Raw genomic sequence first — 18,803 nt, 5'->3', positions numbered from 1 at the left:
ATCTAAAATGCTCTGACAATATTCAGCTATTGTAATTTTTGATAAGCATTAAGGACACACATCACCTTCTTGTTAATTCATATCTAACACAAAAAATAAATGACTGGAAAATCCTTGGGTGTTACTCAAACTGACAGTAACTATTTGTGATCTATGACTTCCTGTGGAACATTTTCTAAAACTGAAAACTCTAGACACTTCCCAATGTTTGCCTGGAAATTTCTTTGTCAGATGTCAGTTTATCACATTTCCTTTTGGCAAACTGTAGCCACAATGGAGCACAGGCTAGAAATTTCAAAATGGCTTCGATCTGCTCAGACTATGTTGACATGGAGCAGACAACACCGACTAATTTTTAACTGCAAAATAAAATGAGTCGTATAACTTCAACTGGATTTATATTGCTAGATATCTCACAGTGCTGAAAGAACAAAGTGGTGTCAAACAAAAGACGTTTTGTGTATATATGGTAAACTTAAATAGTAATATTTTATCCACAAGTAAGAAATACGACAGAATAGAAGAATCTTCGTAACCTATCATTATCCACTTGTGTGTGTTACAGGGCAGTTCTGCTCAGGTGACAGATTCAGTAATATACAATATCTTAACAGGTTCTTCTGGAATATATTCACTTCTGTTAATTGAAGTCTAGACAGAATGTGGCCAAACTGATGTTATTTAATGTCAACAGTTTGAAGATATATTTGAAGTATTCAGTGTTCTCATCATGATCAACACATTGGCCTCAAATCATCACACATGGCATCAAATATTACTCAACTTTGAAATGATGTTCAACACACTGAATATGTGTATTTAGGTTAAGTCAGTAAGAAGGCAAACATGTCGTGATTTCTCTAATCATGCTTCACGTCATCTGTACCCTTAACCTACATTTGGAAAGCAGTAGATAGAAGCCTGCGATGAAACTTAGAGCAGAACACATTTACGTCTTTTCTTAGGTTCAGGAGGCTCCAGGGCAGCCAGTATTGCCTCATCAAACACATTCTTTAATCCTTTCTGTGGAAACAAAATATTCATATTCAAAACAGAGCTGTGTGCCAAATACAAATGAACATCTTGAGGGAACTCATGGCAAAAGAAGGCCGAGTAGAAATGGAGCAGGGCGATCAAATTTTCCATTTATTCAAATAACATTATACAAGGCTCTCCTCATGATCAAGCTGTCTGAGTAAAGACAAAAGCCTATGAAAAATGCTGATGCAGTAGAAAAAGGGGTTATTGTTGTCTAATGCAGGACATAGCATCAGTGATTTGTAGGGCAAAACTCATGATGAAGAGCTCAATACTGACATTACTACACAGTATTAAAAAAGAAAAAAAAAGAAAAAGAAAATACACAAACTTGCCCGCAAGGTGCTGACAGCAGAGAGGAGAACCAAATATTGGCACTAGTCATATTAGGCAGCATGGATAATTGTGATTAGGCCAAGTTGAAAAGACAGCACACATGAACAGAAGGAATAAAGTTACTAGGCAAAAAGTTTTGAAGTTTAAAAGAGCATTTCTGTTAATTTAGTGACAGACATCTCTTTACAATGAGTAAGCAGCAGACGGCCAAGAGGCAAAGCAAGATGTAAGAAGACATCAGAACAAACAACATTTTCTCTTTCTCTGAGTTTCAGGGGGCTCTAGAGCAGCTAGGATAGCCTCATCAAATACGTTCTTCAGTCCCCGCTACAGCAAGAGGAAAAGAAGGGAGAAAGACAGTTGCACAACACAGAGTTAGATGGAATTTTTAGGCCAATGTTGTTAACATGAGACAAGGCAAAGCATTTCCACCACTGACAGGACATTTAAACACATGCTTGCCACACCATCTTTACGAGTTGTTTAATGGGGGAGCTTACCTGTGTTAGGGCTGAGCACTCAACATATTTGACTGCCTTAAGGTCACGAGCCAGCTTTTCTGCTGTCTCAGGGGTGATTGGCTTTTGTTTGTTCTTGGCTAACTTCTCCACTGTGGACGGGTCATCACGCAGGTCGATCTGAGTTCCTACCAACAGGAACGGGGTCTTGGGACAGTGATGTGTTATTTCAGGAACCCACTGGAAGAAAAAAACATACAGACAGAGACATCACCACACTGCAGATAAAGTAGTGTTTGTATAAATTTGCAAAATCATGTTTTGAGTTTGTCATTGTGGGTTACTGAGATTGGTGGGGAGAAGTGGCAATTTTATCCATTAAAATTTTAATTCACAGCATAATAAAGTGTCTAAAATGTGAAGGAGTCTAAATATTTTTGAGTGTTTGTGTAGGTTTGTTTTGATTAGTTGTTTACCCCATATGTTATGTAACAACTGCAACAAATTCAACAGCATTCATTCAAGTTATCCCAAGTCTGGGACCATTTTACCCTTGAATTCAAGAAAAGGACTTTTTGCAACATTTGTGAGGCAAAGCGTGCTTGGCATTGGAGCACATCTATTATGATTCAACATTTGAAAAGGAAGCACGTTGGACTAATGAACAACGTGAACAGTCGGACTTGCCTTGTATATATACTTCACCTATCTAGCTATAGCTGTCTATGCTGTGTTCATGTGGTTGAGAACTGGGAACGTTCTCCTTTGGGAAGTTCCTATATTAAACCTGAAAGCATTCACAGGACAGGGCATCAAAAAATTTAAAGCAACCTGCGCGTTATCCACAGAGTAAATGAAGCTCAGAAGGCCAAACAATATTGCAGCATTCGCTGCTACTGAATGTACAACAAAAACATTGTTTCAGTATTCACTGTGGTTGGCCACAGTCACACCACAAAGCTCAATTAGTGGTTCTAATTCTTAAAATTAATTCCAACCCTAATTTGTCCAAGAACAGTGCATCATTAACTGTATACAACTTATAATTGTATTAATATTATTTCAATATATAACACTTAAGTGGAATAACTGAATAACTATTGAATGTCTTTATTACTGTTAGACTATTATAGCAAATGAAGGTTAGCCGCAGTAAAACAGAGTACGTGTGTAAATGAGAGGGACTCAAGTAGAACGGTGAGGTTACAGGGAGTAGAGGTGAAGAAGGTGGAGGATTTTAAGTACCTAGGGTCAACAGTCCAGAGCAATGGAGTGTGTGGAAAAGAAGTGAAGAGACGTGTGCAAGCAGGTTGGAACGGGTGGAGGAAAGTGTCAGGTGTGATGTGTGACAAAAGAGTGTCAGCAAGAATGAAAGGAAAGGTGTACAAGACAGTGGTGAGACCAGCAATGTTGTCTGGTTTAGAGAGAGTGGCACTGAGAAAAAGACAGGAGGCAGAGCTGGAGGTAGCAGAGCTGAAGATGTTGAGGTTCTCTCTGGGAGTGAGGAGGATGGATAGGATCAGGAATCAGGACATCAGAGGGACAGCTCATGTTAGATGTTTTGGAGAAAAAGCCAGGGAAGCCAGATTGAGATGGTTTGGACATGTTCAGAGGAGGGACAGTGAATACATTGGTAAAAGGATGCTGAGGTTAGAGCTGCCAGGAAGGAGGCCTAGAGGAAGACCAAATAGGTGGTTCTTGGATGTAGTGACGGAGGACATGAGGATAGTTGGTGTAGGTGTGAATGATATAGAGTATAGGGTTAAATAGAGGCAGATGATTCCCACTGGCGACCCCTGAAGGGAGCAGCCGAAAGGAGAAGAAGAAGAAGACAGCATTATAGCAGTTTTGGCTAATTGGTTTCGGTGCCTGCTCATGAATACATCGATAGCTCTCATGCAGAATTCCAGAGTCAAGAACAAAAATATAGTTTAATAATTAATAAATTGATCAACTATCAAAATAGCCATTATCTGCAGCTCAAGTTAGTACTATTAAGACAGCATACAGTGGGTACGGAAAGTATTCAGACCCCTTTAAATTTTTCACTCTTTGTGTCATTGCAGCCATTTGCCAAAATCAAAAAAGTTCATTTTATTTCTCATTAATGTACACTCAGCACCCCATCTTGACAGAAAAAAACAGAAATGTAGAAATTTTTGCAAATTTATTAAAAAAGAAAAACTGAAATATCACATGGTCATAAGTATTCAGACCCTTTGCAGTGACACTCATATTTAACTCACATGCTGTCCATTTCTTCTGATCCTCCTTGAGATGGTTCTGCTCCTTCATTGGAGTCCAGCTGTGTTTAATTAAACTGATTGGACTTGATTAGGAAAGGCACACACCTGTCTATATAAGACCTTACAGCTCACAGTGCATGTCAGAGCAAATGAGAATCATGAGGTCAAAGGAACTGCCCAAGGAGCTCAGAGACATAATTGTGGCAAGGCATAGCTCTGGCCAAGGTTACAAAAGAATTTCTGCAGCACTCAAGGTTCCTAAGAGCACAGTGGCCTCCATAATCCTCAAATGGAAAAAGTTTGGGACGACCAGAACTCTTCCTAGACCTGGCCGTCCAGCCAAACTGAGCAATCGTGGGTGAAGAGCCTTGGTGAGAGAGGTAAAGAAGAACCCAAAGATCACTGTGGCTGAGCTCCAGAGATGCAGTAGGGAGATAGGAGAAAGTTCCACAAAATCAACTATCACTGCAGCCCTCCACCAGTCGGGGCTTTATGGTAGAGTGGTCCGACGGAAGCCTCTCCTTAGTGAAAGACACATGAAAGCCTGCATAGAGTTTTCCAAAAAACACATGAAGGACTCCCAGACTATGAGAAATAAGATTCTCTGGTCTGATGAGACCAAGATTGAACTTTTTGGCGTTAATTCTAAGCGGTATGTGTGGAGAAAACCAGGCACTGCTCATCACCTGCCCAATACAATCCCTACAGTGAAACATGGTGGTGGGAGCATCATGTTGTGGGGGTGTTTTTCAGCTGCAGGGACAGGACGACTGGTTGCAATTGAAGGAAAGATGAATGCGGCCAAGTACAGAGATATCCTGGAAGAAAACCTCTTCCAGAGTGCTCAGGACCTCAGACTGGGCCGAAGGTTCATCTTTCAACAGGACAATGATCCTAAGCACACAGCTAAAATAACAAAGGAGTGGCTTCAGAACAACTCTGTGACCGTTCTTGACTGGCCCAGCCAGAGCCCTGACCTAAACCCAATTGAGCATCTCTGGAGAGACCTGAAAATGGCTGTCCACCAACGTTCACCATCCAACCTGACAGAACTGGAGAGGATCTGCAAGGAAGAATGGCAGAGGATCCCCAAATCCAGGTGTGAAAAACTTGTTGCATCATTCCCAAGAAGACTCATGGCTGTACTAGCTCAAAAGGGTGCTTCTACTCAATACTAAGCACAGGGTCTGAATACTTATGACCTTACCATATTTCAGTTTTTCTTTTTTAATAAATTTGCAAAAATTTCTACATTTCTGTTTTTTTCTGTCAAGATGGGGTGCTGAGTGTACATTAATGAGAAATAAAATGAACTTTTTTGATTTTGACAAATGGCTGCAATGACAAAGAGTGAAAAATTTAAAGGGGTCTGAATACTTTCCGTACCCACTGTATATCTATTGGTATTTCGTGCTGTGGTCGCTTTGATCATGTGTCTTGTAATTTTCCATGGGGAGACTAAACTGATTTCCCTTCTGGGGATGAGTGAAATTATTCAGTGTAAATCCAATCTTAGCCCTTTGCTGAGAGGAGACAAACATTTGGAACATATAAAAAAAGTTTTCATATCATCTACAGTTTCTATCTGCGTGTAGTTTGACATTTTATCAAAAAAACTTAATGTCAAAGTTACCTTAAAGAAAATTTTTTTTCATTCATTAGTTCACAAAGAAGCAAACAATTTGAACTGTAACTCCAATCATTTAATCATACAGAGTCAAACTCCAGTTCTCAAGGGCCACAGTCCTGCTTATTTTCCACTATCACTGTCCTACCCACTGTTGATTACCTGGATCAAGTGTGTTCATCCAGTCAGAAGCTGCAAGGACAGGGATATTTGGAGACCAAGCAGGACAGTCGCCCTTGAGAACTGCAGTTTGTTATCCCAGGTCTACAGTATACACTGAAAGCGTTTTAATTTCAATTTGTAATAGGAAGAATTGGGTGTTAGATTTACAGCTAAGCAAATCCACTACCATTAGTTAAACATTTTGTACTCACCTTTTCTTTAACATTCTCAAACGAGGAGGGTGAAACAACTGAGAAACAGACTAAAAAGACATCTGTCTGTGGGTAGCTTAGTGGTCGTAACCTGTCGTAATCCTCCTGACCTTTAGAAAGACCAAACTACAGATTAACTTTCCATGTAACAAAATAACAACTCTACTTCTTCACAGTTAGACTGGAAACAAATGAAAGAGGAATAATCTTACCTGCTGTATCAAATAAGCCAAGGGTGTATGGCTCACCCCCAATCATTACAGTTACTGCATAGTTGTCAAACACCTGTGATAAAAGGACAAATGGTATTCAGAAGCATTTCATACTCAGATGGCTCAAATGTTGTCTGTCAGCGTGCATCTGACTGGGAAAATACAGCAAACTTACTGTTGGTACATATTCAGAGGGGAATTTGTTGGTAGTGTATGAGATCAATAGGCAGGTTTTTCCTACTGCTCCATCACCCACCACCACGCACTTGATGGTCTGCATCCCTGTGCTTTCCGATTCAGCTGGCAAAACGCTTAGCTGCACAAAGGGGAGATAAGGCTTTAAACTCTCATTAACATTACATGAGCAACAATCTGCGCTTAATTTAAAGGTTCAGACTCGTCAGGTGCTGATGTCAAGGCAATGTGATGTGAGAGGAAAGGCCGTTTCATAGCAAGTACCAGTTATGTCACACCCCATCACCTAAACTGTCCGGAGGCTAACACGAGCTAATGCCAGCGTTAGTCATTTGCAAACACCGGCTGACTTACTTTAACTGTATCACTTGTAAATGAGGCAATGCGCCAATCAAATAATGTGACTACTGTATCTACTTTTAAACAGCGAGCAGGAATATTTATTTGTATAATAAGAAAGTTAAGCAAAGGCGATGATAGCCATTATTACACAATGCTAGGCTGTTAGCTAGATTAGCACCCGGCCGGCTAACGTTAGTGTGTAAACTAACGTTGTACCTGACCCCCAGCCAACACGTCCAAGCACGAAACCGGTGTCAGAACTTGTATCTGTCAACGGGACACATACAGAGACATCTTAAAAACGACCAAGTTACGTACCAGTGCCGCTCCGTGTATCTGCTAGCCACCGTTAGCTCAGTGTTTCGCCGGGCGTTGGCAGCAGCGAGCAGCGGTTTGGCTGAGTCAAGTCAGCGAGTAGCGTCCAGAGTCACGCCGCCTTCAAAGTAAAACACCTAGTAAGACTTGTAACACCCGACGCCACATTTTGTACAACATAGTGACCAACGCAGACATGAAGAAATCAATTTTAATACGACGGTTATCAGATTGAAGTATTGTACTTGTATGTGCTGTCTATAAAAATGAATCCATCCGATTAGTTTCATTATTATGCGTTTACTTTGACATGTATCTCCCTCTGGCTATGCTCGTTGTCTTGACTAAGGTTCATGCTGCAGAAGTGGTGACATCACCTCCTCGGTGCCTCATGCAGCCAACCTGGCAACCTCCAACAGGAGCTCTGGAGACTGCTCTGTATATTTTCAGAAATATTTGGATTAGCTAGCCACACATACGAGACACACATACGATACACACGTTCTGTTAATCGAGATGAGTAGGTCAGTAGGTTATACAAAACGACTGACCACAACAGCCTTGAAATAAGTTAAGTTATAACCCGTATTTGTCCCACAGTGGGGAAATTCCATTACCCATCACCCAAGGTGCACACACACAGCAGCCTTGCTCAAGGGTCTCACCTCAATCATGGTATTGAAGGTGGACAGGGCGTTGGCTATTCAGGGTTCCACCCACAATTCCTCCCAGACCTGAGACTCGAAACTGCAATTTTCAGGTTACAAATCTGACTCCCTATCCATTAGGCCATGACTGCCCCTTGGCATGATGTTTTTGCACTGGTTTTATTTTTTGTTGACACACTTCTGTGATTGTTTGGCCTAGAGGTGTTTGGCTGTAGGTTTTATTTTTCATAAAATGTGTTTCTACAGGAAAAGCTTTCACTTTTAGGGTCCTGGTGTTGTATTTATTGTTACTGTTATAAATAACACTTGTGCTTTTCCTACTATCACAAGTTACAATTTCTGTTGAGGGAAAAACCTCAAAGTTTCTGATGTTTTCTCCAGTCTCATCTACATATATAAATATCAAAAACAACCTATAATGCAATCCAATACTTTACCACCACAGAATGTTTCAATATCTCCCTCATATACATCAACTGAACATTATATGCTGCACAAAAATACGATAAAAAGCATGTTTATTGCATTAAATTGTGCAGGTGGTGTTAACAAAGTGGTAATATATGCTGTCCTATGAAGATGTTTTCAGATCTCTGAAAGCAACGACCAGCAGACACAATTGTTTAACTGCTTGCAGCTACAATCAGCGGGTAATGAAATCTGTTTGACAAGGATCACAAATCATCACTGCCTGCCTGGAGAATATAATATGTAACATTTTATGAGGAATTTGAGCATAATTTACGTTTGATTGCAAGTGAAAGTCACCAGTTTACATCAATTACCTTAGATAGAAACACGGCAGCTCAGTTATAAGCCTTTCTAAGGAAGTTAGTGTGTAACTTTATTAATTTAAAGAAAGTATACCTCTGTAATCTTCATCACCATCATTTTCATTATTTGATGTATTAGCAGGACTTTAAGATATTTCCTTTTTTTTATGTACAAAGCTTTTAGAACTCCTAGAACCTGGTAAAAGAGTACCAACCTGACTGAGACTCTCCATATAAGAACTACAGAAAGTTTAAATGAAAGCAAAGAGCCTCAGTTCTGCAGAGGTGGTAATTTTAAGCTGATTGTATATTCAAAAGTTGGGCCCTAATTTATCTTCAGCCCAGACACTAAAATTAATGAGGTGTCATTCATTTTAGTGCCAGTCATTAAATACTAAGAAAAAAGGCAGAAAGCCCATTTTTTCACTTGGTCTGTTTTCAGTTCAGTTCAGACATTGAGTGCCCATTGGAGGAATAGTTTAGTATCCTCAATATATGACCAGGTTTATAATTCACACTTAATTTACAATCTGTGTTGCTTGACAGTCATTCATATATTTGTGAGTTTTGAAATCGTTGTTGCAGCACTATTGTCTCTGCAGCTTTTCTCCACCAGATAGCAATGTGTGTTAATACCACACAACACAATATTAAAACAAAGAGGATCCAACGAAGAGTCCCCCACCAGCTAGTTAAAAAAAAAGACATTACCTGCGATTAGAATCAATTATTTCTCACATCTACACTAATTGTTTATATACTTAATTATTAAATTATTTATTCTTATTATATGCTTTAATATCCTCTTCTCACCTTATTTCATCATGGTCCGGTGTGAGTGAAAAATCGTCTTGTGTGGTAGTGGGTATTACCACTGTGGGAAAAAAGAAGTTTTTGACTAAAATGCAGGAACCGACATGTTGAATAACACTGCTGACTGTTAAATCCTGTCATTTTTTCTTTAAATATTGTATATTGTTCTACCACATCATCTTAAATGACAACATGAAATACATTTTTAGTACATTTCACTTATTTAATGACATTAAAAGCCAAAATTAAACATGATTTTGTCTTTCTGGGTGGGCATTAATTCTATCAAATCAGCATTATCAAGAAGCAGCAGTAGCACTGTACTGCACTTGTCTGTGCTGGCCCAGATGAAGCATACCTGTGTGGGAGACGAGGACCCTGACAGCAGTGTGGATGTTCCTTCCAGTTGTGGCGATGACACACCAGTACATATCCTGATCACTTTCTCTGAGTGATGTCATAGTAATGGTGAAGACTCCTGCCTCCTTATTATCAGTAATGATGCATCTCTCACTAGGTCGGTTCTTGGGTGTTTTCACCACTATGTCACATAGGTCATATATCAGTCCTTTGCATCAGTACTTTGTGTTTTCTCTGAACTGATTGTCATATTTGCAAGAGACCATCACATTTCCTCCATATGGTGCAGTTACCACCTTTGGAGCCGACAGCTGAACTGAATCCACCATATGCTTTGTTAGCCAGAAGAGACAGAGAACTGGGGCTGCAACAAATGCAAAAATATTAAACATGAGTTTAGTTAATCAAACCACTCACTATTTTAAAGCTAAAGTTCCATTACAGAGCTATAGATTTGTTACATTACCATTAATTATGCCAAGAAACATCCATGTTGTTCGCATGATGGGAATAGGTTGAACGCTATAAAGCAGAAGTGACGTGCGATATTTGGAGGCTTCCTGTTAATTCCTCTATGTGGTGTTGTTGTGCAATCAAGTAGTTAATGCGAAATCAGTGTTTGCAATGTGTATTTGCAAACTTTTGTTTGTATATAGACATTGTTTTATACATCCCATGTCAGTGTTTCCTATGTGCATCATTTCCCTAACTGTAGATTGACAGCTGCAAAGCAAGCCATTTAGTGAAACAGCAGGTGGCACTAAAGACCAAACTGTCAAATAAATATCTTTGTTAGGCTCCTCATAGCCATCAAGGTTTAAAAATAAGCTTTTAATTGAGATCTATGAATTTACAGTACATGTATCCCTGTTTACTAACTCTTAGCAATAGCATAGATGAATAGGATCTGAGATTAGGAGAACTTGCATAGTGATAATGTGGCCTCTCTCTTACCTACAGATTTAAAAAGCAGAACTGTGCTTGTGACACATGTGGCAATGGTAAGTGAGTAAGAAGCACAAAAATAGCAACACACAAAAATGGCAAATCTATGCACAGAATAGTAGCTTATCTATTTATTGTGATGTTTTGTCTCTCTCTTGAGGCTAGAAAGAGTGCAAAATGGCTTCTACCACTTGAATTAATTTTAGGTTTGTTAATATTTAAGGTACTATTGCATAATATCACAGTTTCCTGTTAAATTTCTATTGAACTTAACAGATGTATAATGAAAATGCATGTATGATGCGTGGCAGGTTAGGCTTTTATTTATACATTATACCTCCCTAAATGAATTGCCCTAAAATGATGAAATGACCTTGCTGAAAACTTTCACATTTAACAGAGTAAATCAATGGGGAAATGAAACATCTCCTTTCCAGTCCACTTGACATTTGCCAAAGATGTTTTTTTAAAATTGTTGAGACACTCCACAAAAAGCAGATAGAGTTATTTTGGAAAACGAAAGGGCATTAGTTCTGTTGCTATGCTTTGGCTTGGCAAAGACGTTTTCCGCTAACACCAACATATCTGTCTTTAAATATTACATAAAAGATAACAAAAGCTGCATTTTAATGGGAGCTAAATGATTAGATAAGTTCTCTATTTACCCTGTGGGGGCATTTCATTTTAATGCCAATCCATCATGACCTATCACAATCCTCTTTTCAGCATAATTAGAATTTTAAACATCTTTATCATCACATATATTTTCTTCTGTACTGTCACTTTTCAATTTAACCATTGTTTATGTGAGTTGACTTCTAATATTTTATGTCACTGCTCAACAGACCGTATATTAACTGCATGACATGAATGGAATTTATGCACTTTCTTCTTGTTATGCTATGTTTCTGTGTGTAGATATTCAATTTTTGGTGTAAGATTGAAATTATATATAAGGGAAATTCAAATTTGGTTGTTTCTTATATGACCCCTTAAATAAGAATTTTCAGTTATTTGGATTAATGAGTCCTTCACACAAGGAGAACATGTGCCTGTGGAGAATTTGCCTAAAGGTGTGATATGTAATCACATATTGATTCTTAAGCAGGCACATTTGATAATCTTCTTTGAAACAATCTCTTGCAAATAAATACCTTTCTGGCAGAGGTCCCACTTTTTTGTTAAGTTTGACTGAAATGGGTGTGTATAAAAGTGAGTGCACCCATTAGATGACCTCCTTGTACAAGGTAGTCATGGGCAAAGTACTGTTTGTGACGGGTAAGTCAGAGCTGTTGTATGTTAAAGTATTTTTCTCTGTAATGTGCAGTAGAAGTATGTGCAGCAGAAGATTTGCATATACATATTAGTGTTTTTTTCCAATTCTGAGAATATTCCTAAGTAAAATTCTTTTTGCTCAGATAACCACATACCTTTTAACTTTACAGCTCTGGCCCTGCTGCTGCATGCACAGCTTGGTAAGTAGTTTATGAATGTGGTACATTTTTTTTTCATATTATACTCCAAAATTGGATTGCATCCTGAGTTTGGTCCATAAATAATGGATTATTTATGTGTCAAAGGCTCATCCTTCATACTGTCATGCTACTTCACAAACTGGGCGCAGTACAGACCACCTCCAACCATTTATATGCCTAATGACATTGACCCATGCCTGTGTACCCATCTTCTGTATGCCTTTGCCACCATTAAGAACAACCAACTGGCCACATTTGAGTGGAATGATGTGGAGCTTTACGGTCAATTCAATGGCCTGAAAAACAAGTGAGTCATTAAATTGGTGTGCTTATATTTGTAGAAACCATTCATTTAAAGAAAGATAAAATTTCCTTTATAAAGCACATCGATATTGGCAGTTGTCACTAGAGTTTAAAGTGTCTGATTTTTTTGGGCAGGAATGGCAATCTGAAGACTCTTTTGTCTGTTGGAGGATGGAACTTTGGCTCTGCAGGGTGAAAAAAATCTACAGATATCTGCCGACATGACACTGTATAAACATTGGGGATTTTCTGCTTTAATACATTTCTGTTTCCACATCAGTTTCTCACAAATGGTGGAAAGCCCTGCTAACCGTCAGACTTTCATCAACTCAGTCATTTTATTCCTGAGGAAGTATGAATTTGATGGGCTGGATATTGACTGGGAGTATCCAGCCAACAGAGGAAGCCCTCCTGAGGATAAGCAGTACTACTCTGTTTTCCTGGAGGTTAGTTCTGTCTGTTCAGTTTCCAGCTTTACTTTTTCTCAATAAATAATTTGAACCTGATATATCTGCTTGTCTCAGATGTTTTGGGGCACAATAAATCCCTGTGGGGTTTCAGCTGTGTCTTGCTGATTAATACATGCCTAAAACCAAAACATGACCATGCCCTGACCATGTTACAAATAATGGATTATGAATTCTGAAATCGGTTAACACTAAATATTTTATATCCGTTGACATTCACAGGAGCTGAGAGCCGCCTTTGAGAGTGAAGCCAAGCAGAGCAACAAGGCCCGTCTTCTGATATCTGCTGCTGTGTCAGCTGGAAAGGACACCATCGATTCTGCTTATCAGATTCCCAAGCTTGGCCAGTAAGCATTATTTGGACATTTTTAGGGTGTTCTGGCTTATCCATATGAATGTAATGTGTCACAGTTGCATGGAACTAATGCAATATTCCAAAATTACCGATTAAAGCTAAAGTTATTTGTGCACTTCTTATTTTACACACTCAGGGCCCTGGATATGATCAATGTCATGTCCTATGATTTCCATGGCTCTTGGGATCCTATGACTGGTGAGTGTAGCCCCCTGTTTAGGGGCCCTGAGGACCAGGGTGGCTTCATCTATTTCAATGTGGTAAGTAGCTAAACATCTTCATGGAGCGTGTGTTAATTTGCCACAGCTGGCTTTCTGGAAAGTTTTACTGTATCTCCAGTAACATGAAAGCATCAACAAAATCTATCTAGATCCACAGCCATGTGATTTTCATGTATAATTCCTTTTTTCCCAGGACTATGCCATGAACTACTGGAAGAGCCAAGGAGCCCCAGCTGAGAAGCTGATTGTTGGTTTCCCCACATATGGCAACACTTTCACTCTTCGTAACCCTGCTGACCATGGTGTTGGAGCACCTATTTCTGGTGCTGGTACTCCAGGAAAGTACACACAAGAGGCTGGAGAACTTGCTTACTTTGAGGTTTGTATTCTTATTATCTTAATAGAGTCAAATAATAATAAATAGCAAGATTTAATAGGGTTCATTGCTATTTTTTATTCTTCAAAGTGCTTATGCTTTTCATATTATTACAAACTGCAAATCAAGGAATGGTTGTCATTTGTGCTACCCTTTGTGAATTTACAGATCTGTGGCTTTTTGAAAGATGGAGCAACTGAAGTTTGGAACCAGGCCCAGGATGTGCCATATGCCTATAAGGGAAACCAGTGGGTGGGCTATGACAACATAAAGAGCTTCCAGATCAAGGTAACAGACATGCACAGAATACCTGTTTTACCATTTGGCAGGGCAATGTGTTTGGTTGTGGTGAATTACCTCTGAGCTAAAAATGCTTTCCAAGCTCCATAACCTGTCAAAATGTATATTAATTATTGTAAAATGATGTTCCTGTAACTGCAGCTATCAGCCAACACTGTTATGTTTTTCACTTCAATTACTTCAACGCCCCCTTCTGGCTGTTTGCAGGCTGACTGGCTGGTCAAGAGTAACTTTGGAGGTGCTATGGTGTGGACCATTGACATGGATGACTACTTGGGCACTTTCTGTAACCAAGGAAAATACCCACTGATTAACGTTCTCAAAAAGAGCCTTAATCTTGAACAAGCATGTAAGATATTTATAATTGATAATCAATGTGTGTGTATATATATATATATATATATATATATGTATATGTATACATGATCAATGTGTATATATAGTAAAGAATAAAGAATGATGTGTGGTGTTTTTCAGCTTGTGCCCCTCCAGCCACTCCTCTTCCTCCAATTCCTGGAATAAGCACGACTACTGGAGGCAGCTCTGGGGGAAGCTCCAGTGGAGGATCCAGTGGCAGTGGTTCTTCTGGTGGCAACTCAGGCACCAGTGGCATGGACAGTGGGTTCTGCACTGGAAAGGCCAACGGCATGTACCCCGACCCAAAAAACAAGAATCAGTTTTACAACTGCAGTGGGGGGAAAACCTACTTTGAGAACTGTGCTGCAGGTCTGGTCTTTGACAGCTCCTGTTCTTGTTGCAACTGGTCCTAAAGGCTGGTTGATTGTGTTGTACATTTGTTCTTTGCTCTCAGACTAACTCTCCTGACTAGTCTTCTTCCTCACGTTGCATGTTTAACAATGTAAAACCTGAGGCTGCCTTCTTGAGTAGTTAATTTTGAAAGCAAAGCAAATAAACATTCAAACTGATGAATGTGTGCTGTGCATGTACATATCCATCTATCTGCACATCCACAAGGTTTTCTTTGTTTTAAAATCAAAACTGTGTATGAATCAAAATGACACTGTTCAGTTCACTGTATCAGTACAACTGTTTTAATCTGCATATACAGCATGTACATTTCTACTCTCAAAAGCCAAACTTATGTGAAAACACATAAAATAATATGAAAACAAACTATATATATATATCTATATATATATATATATAGATATATATATATATAGATAGATATATACATATCTATCTATATATATAGACATGTATAAATATATATATATATATATATAAAATCATTACAGTTGCAAACCACTGATATATTCTAACATTTATGCAATACTAATTTACAAAAAACCCCCCAAAAAAACAAAAACAAACAAACAAAATAATCTAAGAACTCAGAAACACGTTATTTTCCAAATCCCATATCATTTCCAGCACAATAAACCTATATGAGCACAATGTTTCTTTGGTATGGTTTGGTAAAAATTCACTGACGACAGACAACGGTCATAATATTTCTTTTCCTATAGCAGCAATTAAAAAACTAAACACAGCTGCTGCCCCTCTCAGCTGCTCTCTGTCTCATCTTTCTGTTCTGTTTTGGCAGAGCCATTCTGCTTGGCTGCTGGTTCCTCCACCATGCCTGACTTTTTTGATGTTCCTGTTGGGATGCAGACGGTGTTAGACTGGGGGGATGATATAAGTATGACATGAACGAAAACAAACTTTCAGCAGCAGTGTGTGAGGGTGCTGGTTGATACTGTACCTGTGAGGTAATTTCTGTGCATTCGATGAAGCAGCAGGAGACCAACAAAGAGGCTAAAACCGATGCAGGCGGTTATCATTCCGCACAGCAGGAAGCTGTAGCTGCCTTCAGTCTGCATAATCTGGGGATGAAACAGCAACATTAAACTACTGAACATGAATCTAAATCACCGCTGGGCTTGTTTCTGCAATTACAAGCCTATTTCATTTCATTCCTCTTCACACTCTCTGTTTCTATAATAATGAAGATACTCATCACACTTACTGAGCCAACCAGAACCTGCATTACCATCTCTCCCATCCCTGCACTTGTCACCAGGACTGGGGTTGCACATCCTACAAAAAGAAATGCATGGTTTATGTGTTCTCGCCGCTCTGATTCCATTACTGTGGTATTATTATTGTGCTATAAACACTTTATTATACCTTGGTAATTAAGGATGTCTTCAGTATATGCAACCATACAGGGGAAGATGCTGCTGAGGAACAGCCCACATAAACAGGTCCCTACAAACAAAACGATGCTGCTGTTGTAGAATATAAGCAGCATTGTTACAGTAACAATAGCACCTACCTGTAAAAACAAAGAAGACAGAACACGATCAGTGTTTAACTATTAAGTTTCATCGTGTGTGTGTTATCTTTTTTTCATCGGGTTTACCAGGTTGATTATGAGCAATCGCACAGGCTGGAAACGGTATGAGATAGGTATAGACAACAGACGTCCAGCTGCGATTGCTCCCCAGAAGATACTGGGCAGGTAACCTGCTGTCTTATGAGGCAATGACATTGGTGGTGTTACAGCATAGGTGTACACAAAACCAGCATATGCACCCTGGAAAGAAAAAGCAGGTTCCTCAATGTGTTCTTCCTTCTATGTTTTATGATAAACAAATCTGTATGCATTCATAAAATTTTATGTGCAACATAGTACGTGAAATGTACATCATATTATTTATCTGCACCCCTGACTCACCACAATACCATCTGTCATGAAGAGCACCATCCCACCAATGACATGAATTATAAAGAAGGATGCTGGCAGCCCAAGCAAGTTATCATTCTGACAGCAGCTAAAGATATCCCCGTGACCTGTAACATAGCAAAAAGTCACAAATGACAGATTGCAACATGCAAAATGACATTTATTGTTTTTTTTTTTCATCTAAACTTACTGAAATTCAAAGAAAGTCTGCATTATTCATTTTAAAATATGACTCCTCTAAAAATCCCTTCCATTATTTCACCTCCAGCTTCATGTTCCTTCTGCACCGTGTCTGGGCCTTCAGCCCCCTGCTGGTTCTCCATTGCTAGTTCATCTTTGTCCAGAAGATGTGGAGGGCCGCTGGGGCAGCACGGGATCAGCTGCTCTCGATACATCAAAAACAGAACAGCGACGGGTACAGGCACCTGAGGGTGCACAAATAATAATCAGTTTTTACAATTTGGCTATTTTGACAATTAACAGGAAACAAAAACTGAATCAAGCTCTATATAAATGAATTTCTCTCCTCCATCTATGTGTGGCAGGTATCGTACATTAATAAGTGCCATGATCCAGAAAGCATAGTGCACACTGGACTCCCCCCCCTCAGCCTCATGGGGCAGGTGGCTCTCAGTTATATTGTGCTCTGCAATTGGACTGTTTCTCAGCATGTTTCTGAAATGATGCATGATCTGAGTCTCATTCGCAGTGTGATTCCCACAGCCCGTCTCTGAGAGGAAAGGATCTGCAATCAGTGGGCTCACCAGGGCCCCGAGCCCAATGAAGAAATGAAGAGCCTGCAAAATGCAGACAAAGACAAAAGCCAGCGACATGACTTATAAAATATAGTTGGCTCCCAACTTGACAATATACACTTACTGAGCACACTGTGTATTAAATCCTAGTTCATTTGTCTTTCTATATTTGTAGAAAGACAAAAGCTATAGTTTTTATTATACCTGAGCAGCTACATTTTTTTAAATGTGAATGCTGCTGTGTCAGTATTTCTACAGATACAGTAATGCTACTACAGACTTTTTCACCTGTAAGAATACAGCTGAGTCCTTCTGATAGATGGCCACCAGCTGGATGTTAGCGATGGTGTCAATAATTCCCATTGCCAAACCAGACACAGCCATGGCAATGGCCAGCAGGAGAACATTATAACACAAAGGGATGATGGCAAATATTACAGAAATGATGAGGGCAGAGACAAATAAGGTGGCTAGAGCACTGAACAACCTTTAAGAAAGTAAAGAGACATATGGTTATACCTTTCAAATTATTATTATTATTATGTATTACACAGATCAAACAACTGCACAACAGAGGGATGAATTTGCAGTTGTAAGTTGACAATACTTACGTCCGTTTGAAAACACCGCCAACAGAGCTGCCAATCAACAAGCAGAACTGCTGGGCGAAGAATACCCAGGTAATCTGACTAAGTGTTGAGTTTGTCTGACATTGCAAATCCAAAATTGTAGGTCCAAGAAAAGCAATGCAGAGTCCAAAGCTGAAAAAAACACTCCAGTAGGTCAGTGTGTGATGGGCATTCTTTTTGAATAGAGTTACAATCCGCTCATCCACAAACATCATGGGCACGATAAATGATAGATGTATTTCAGTGAAATAGGTTTTCTTATTATTTCTAACAATGTAACAGCACATGAAAGTTTGGTTGATTGGTTGTAGTATGAGTGCCCTGACGTCTTTTAAAGCCTTTAGCTCCCCCTTCTATGCATTGCTCAACTGAAAAAGATGTCCTCTTCAGTTAATGGGTGAAGTAGAAGCTCTTTCAACAATAATATGCCTATTTAAATTGTGTCAATGATTAACAATGAAAAGAGCCTATGTTGAAATGCTACTAGAATTCAAAAATGTATTATGCAGG

General features: G+C 39.2%; 3 protein-coding genes across 4 annotated transcripts; 1 reads left to right on the top strand and 2 right to left on the bottom strand.

Annotated features, from left to right (window-relative positions):
* Positions 1–470: 470 nt before the first annotated feature.
* Positions 471–7,264, bottom strand: LOC113145075 (cell division control protein 42 homolog). 2 transcript variants are annotated; one of them, XM_026331423.2, is made up of 6 exons: positions 7,147–7,264; positions 6,467–6,607; positions 6,292–6,364; positions 6,080–6,189; positions 1,875–2,072; positions 471–1,023 (listed from the first exon to the last, which is right to left on the bottom strand). In XM_026331423.2, the coding sequence occupies exons 2-6, from the start codon at positions 6,569–6,571 to the stop codon at positions 934–936; spliced, it is 576 nt and encodes a 191-aa protein (XP_026187208.1). In that variant the 5' UTR covers positions 6,572–6,607; positions 7,147–7,264; the 3' UTR covers positions 471–933. The 2 variants fall into 2 exon arrangements, with proteins under 2 accessions (XP_026187208.1, XP_026187209.1); XM_026331424.2 differs by lacking the exon at positions 471–1,023 and adding an exon at positions 1,059–1,701.
* Positions 7,265–11,955: 4,691 nt separating this feature from the next.
* LOC113145569 (acidic mammalian chitinase-like) lies at positions 11,956–15,125 on the top strand. Its single transcript, XM_026332427.1, has 11 exons — positions 11,956–11,980; positions 12,148–12,177; positions 12,283–12,484; positions 12,616–12,672; positions 12,761–12,926; positions 13,170–13,294; positions 13,439–13,562; positions 13,717–13,902; positions 14,068–14,187; positions 14,407–14,548; positions 14,677–15,125. Exons 1-11 carry the CDS (start codon positions 11,956–11,958, stop codon positions 14,967–14,969), a joined length of 1,470 nt encoding a protein of 489 aa, XP_026188212.1. The 3' UTR covers positions 14,970–15,125.
* Positions 15,126–15,637: 512 nt separating this feature from the next.
* mfsd4ab (major facilitator superfamily domain containing 4Ab) lies at positions 15,638–18,581 on the bottom strand. The gene is made up of 10 exons (XM_026332990.1): positions 18,276–18,581; positions 17,953–18,151; positions 17,464–17,706; positions 17,172–17,334; positions 16,901–17,016; positions 16,586–16,759; positions 16,351–16,498; positions 16,190–16,260; positions 15,926–16,046; positions 15,638–15,820 (listed from the first exon to the last, which is right to left on the bottom strand). Exons 1-10 carry the CDS (start codon positions 18,578–18,580, stop codon positions 15,726–15,728), a joined length of 1,635 nt encoding a protein of 544 aa, XP_026188775.1. The 5' UTR covers position 18,581; the 3' UTR covers positions 15,638–15,725.
* Positions 18,582–18,803: the final 222 nt, after the last annotated feature.

This window comes from Mastacembelus armatus, chromosome 7 (genome assembly GCF_900324485.2).
Source record: "Mastacembelus armatus chromosome 7, fMasArm1.2, whole genome shotgun sequence".
NCBI classification, from domain to species: domain Eukaryota; kingdom Metazoa; phylum Chordata; class Actinopteri; order Synbranchiformes; family Mastacembelidae; genus Mastacembelus; species Mastacembelus armatus.
The sequence above is the reverse complement of the archived record's forward strand: the minus strand, read 5'-3'. Positions and strand labels throughout refer to the sequence as shown.

Coding starts and splice junctions, on each gene's coding strand:
- LOC113145075 (XM_026331423.2), bottom strand. CDS start 6,571: ATGCAGACCATCAAGTGCGTGGTGGTGGGTGATGGAGCAGTAGGAAAA. Junction 2,073..6,079: donor TTGAGAATGTTAAAGAAAAG/GTGAGTACAAAA, acceptor TTTTTCTTCCAG/TGGGTTCCTGAAATAACACA. Junction 1,024..1,874: donor AGTGCTCAGCCCTAACACAG/GTAAGCTCCCCC, acceptor TTGTTTCCACAG/AAAGGATTAAAGAATGTGTT.
- LOC113145569 (XM_026332427.1), top strand. CDS start 11,956: ATGGGCAAAGTACTGTTTGTGACGG. Junction 11,981..12,147: donor CAAAGTACTGTTTGTGACGG/GTAAGTCAGAGC, acceptor TTAACTTTACAG/CTCTGGCCCTGCTGCTGCAT. Junction 12,485..12,615: donor TTCAATGGCCTGAAAAACAA/GTGAGTCATTAA, acceptor TTTTTTGGGCAG/GAATGGCAATCTGAAGACTC.
- mfsd4ab (XM_026332990.1), bottom strand. CDS start 18,580: ATGTGCTGTTACATTGTTAGAAATAATAAGAAAACCTATTTCACTGAA. Junction 17,707..17,952: donor ACTCAGCTGTATTCTTACAG/GTGAAAAAGTCT, acceptor TGCATTTTGCAG/GCTCTTCATTTCTTCATTGG. Junction 17,017..17,171: donor GAAGGAACATGAAGCTGGAG/GTGAAATAATGG, acceptor GCTATGTTACAG/GTCACGGGGATATCTTTAGC.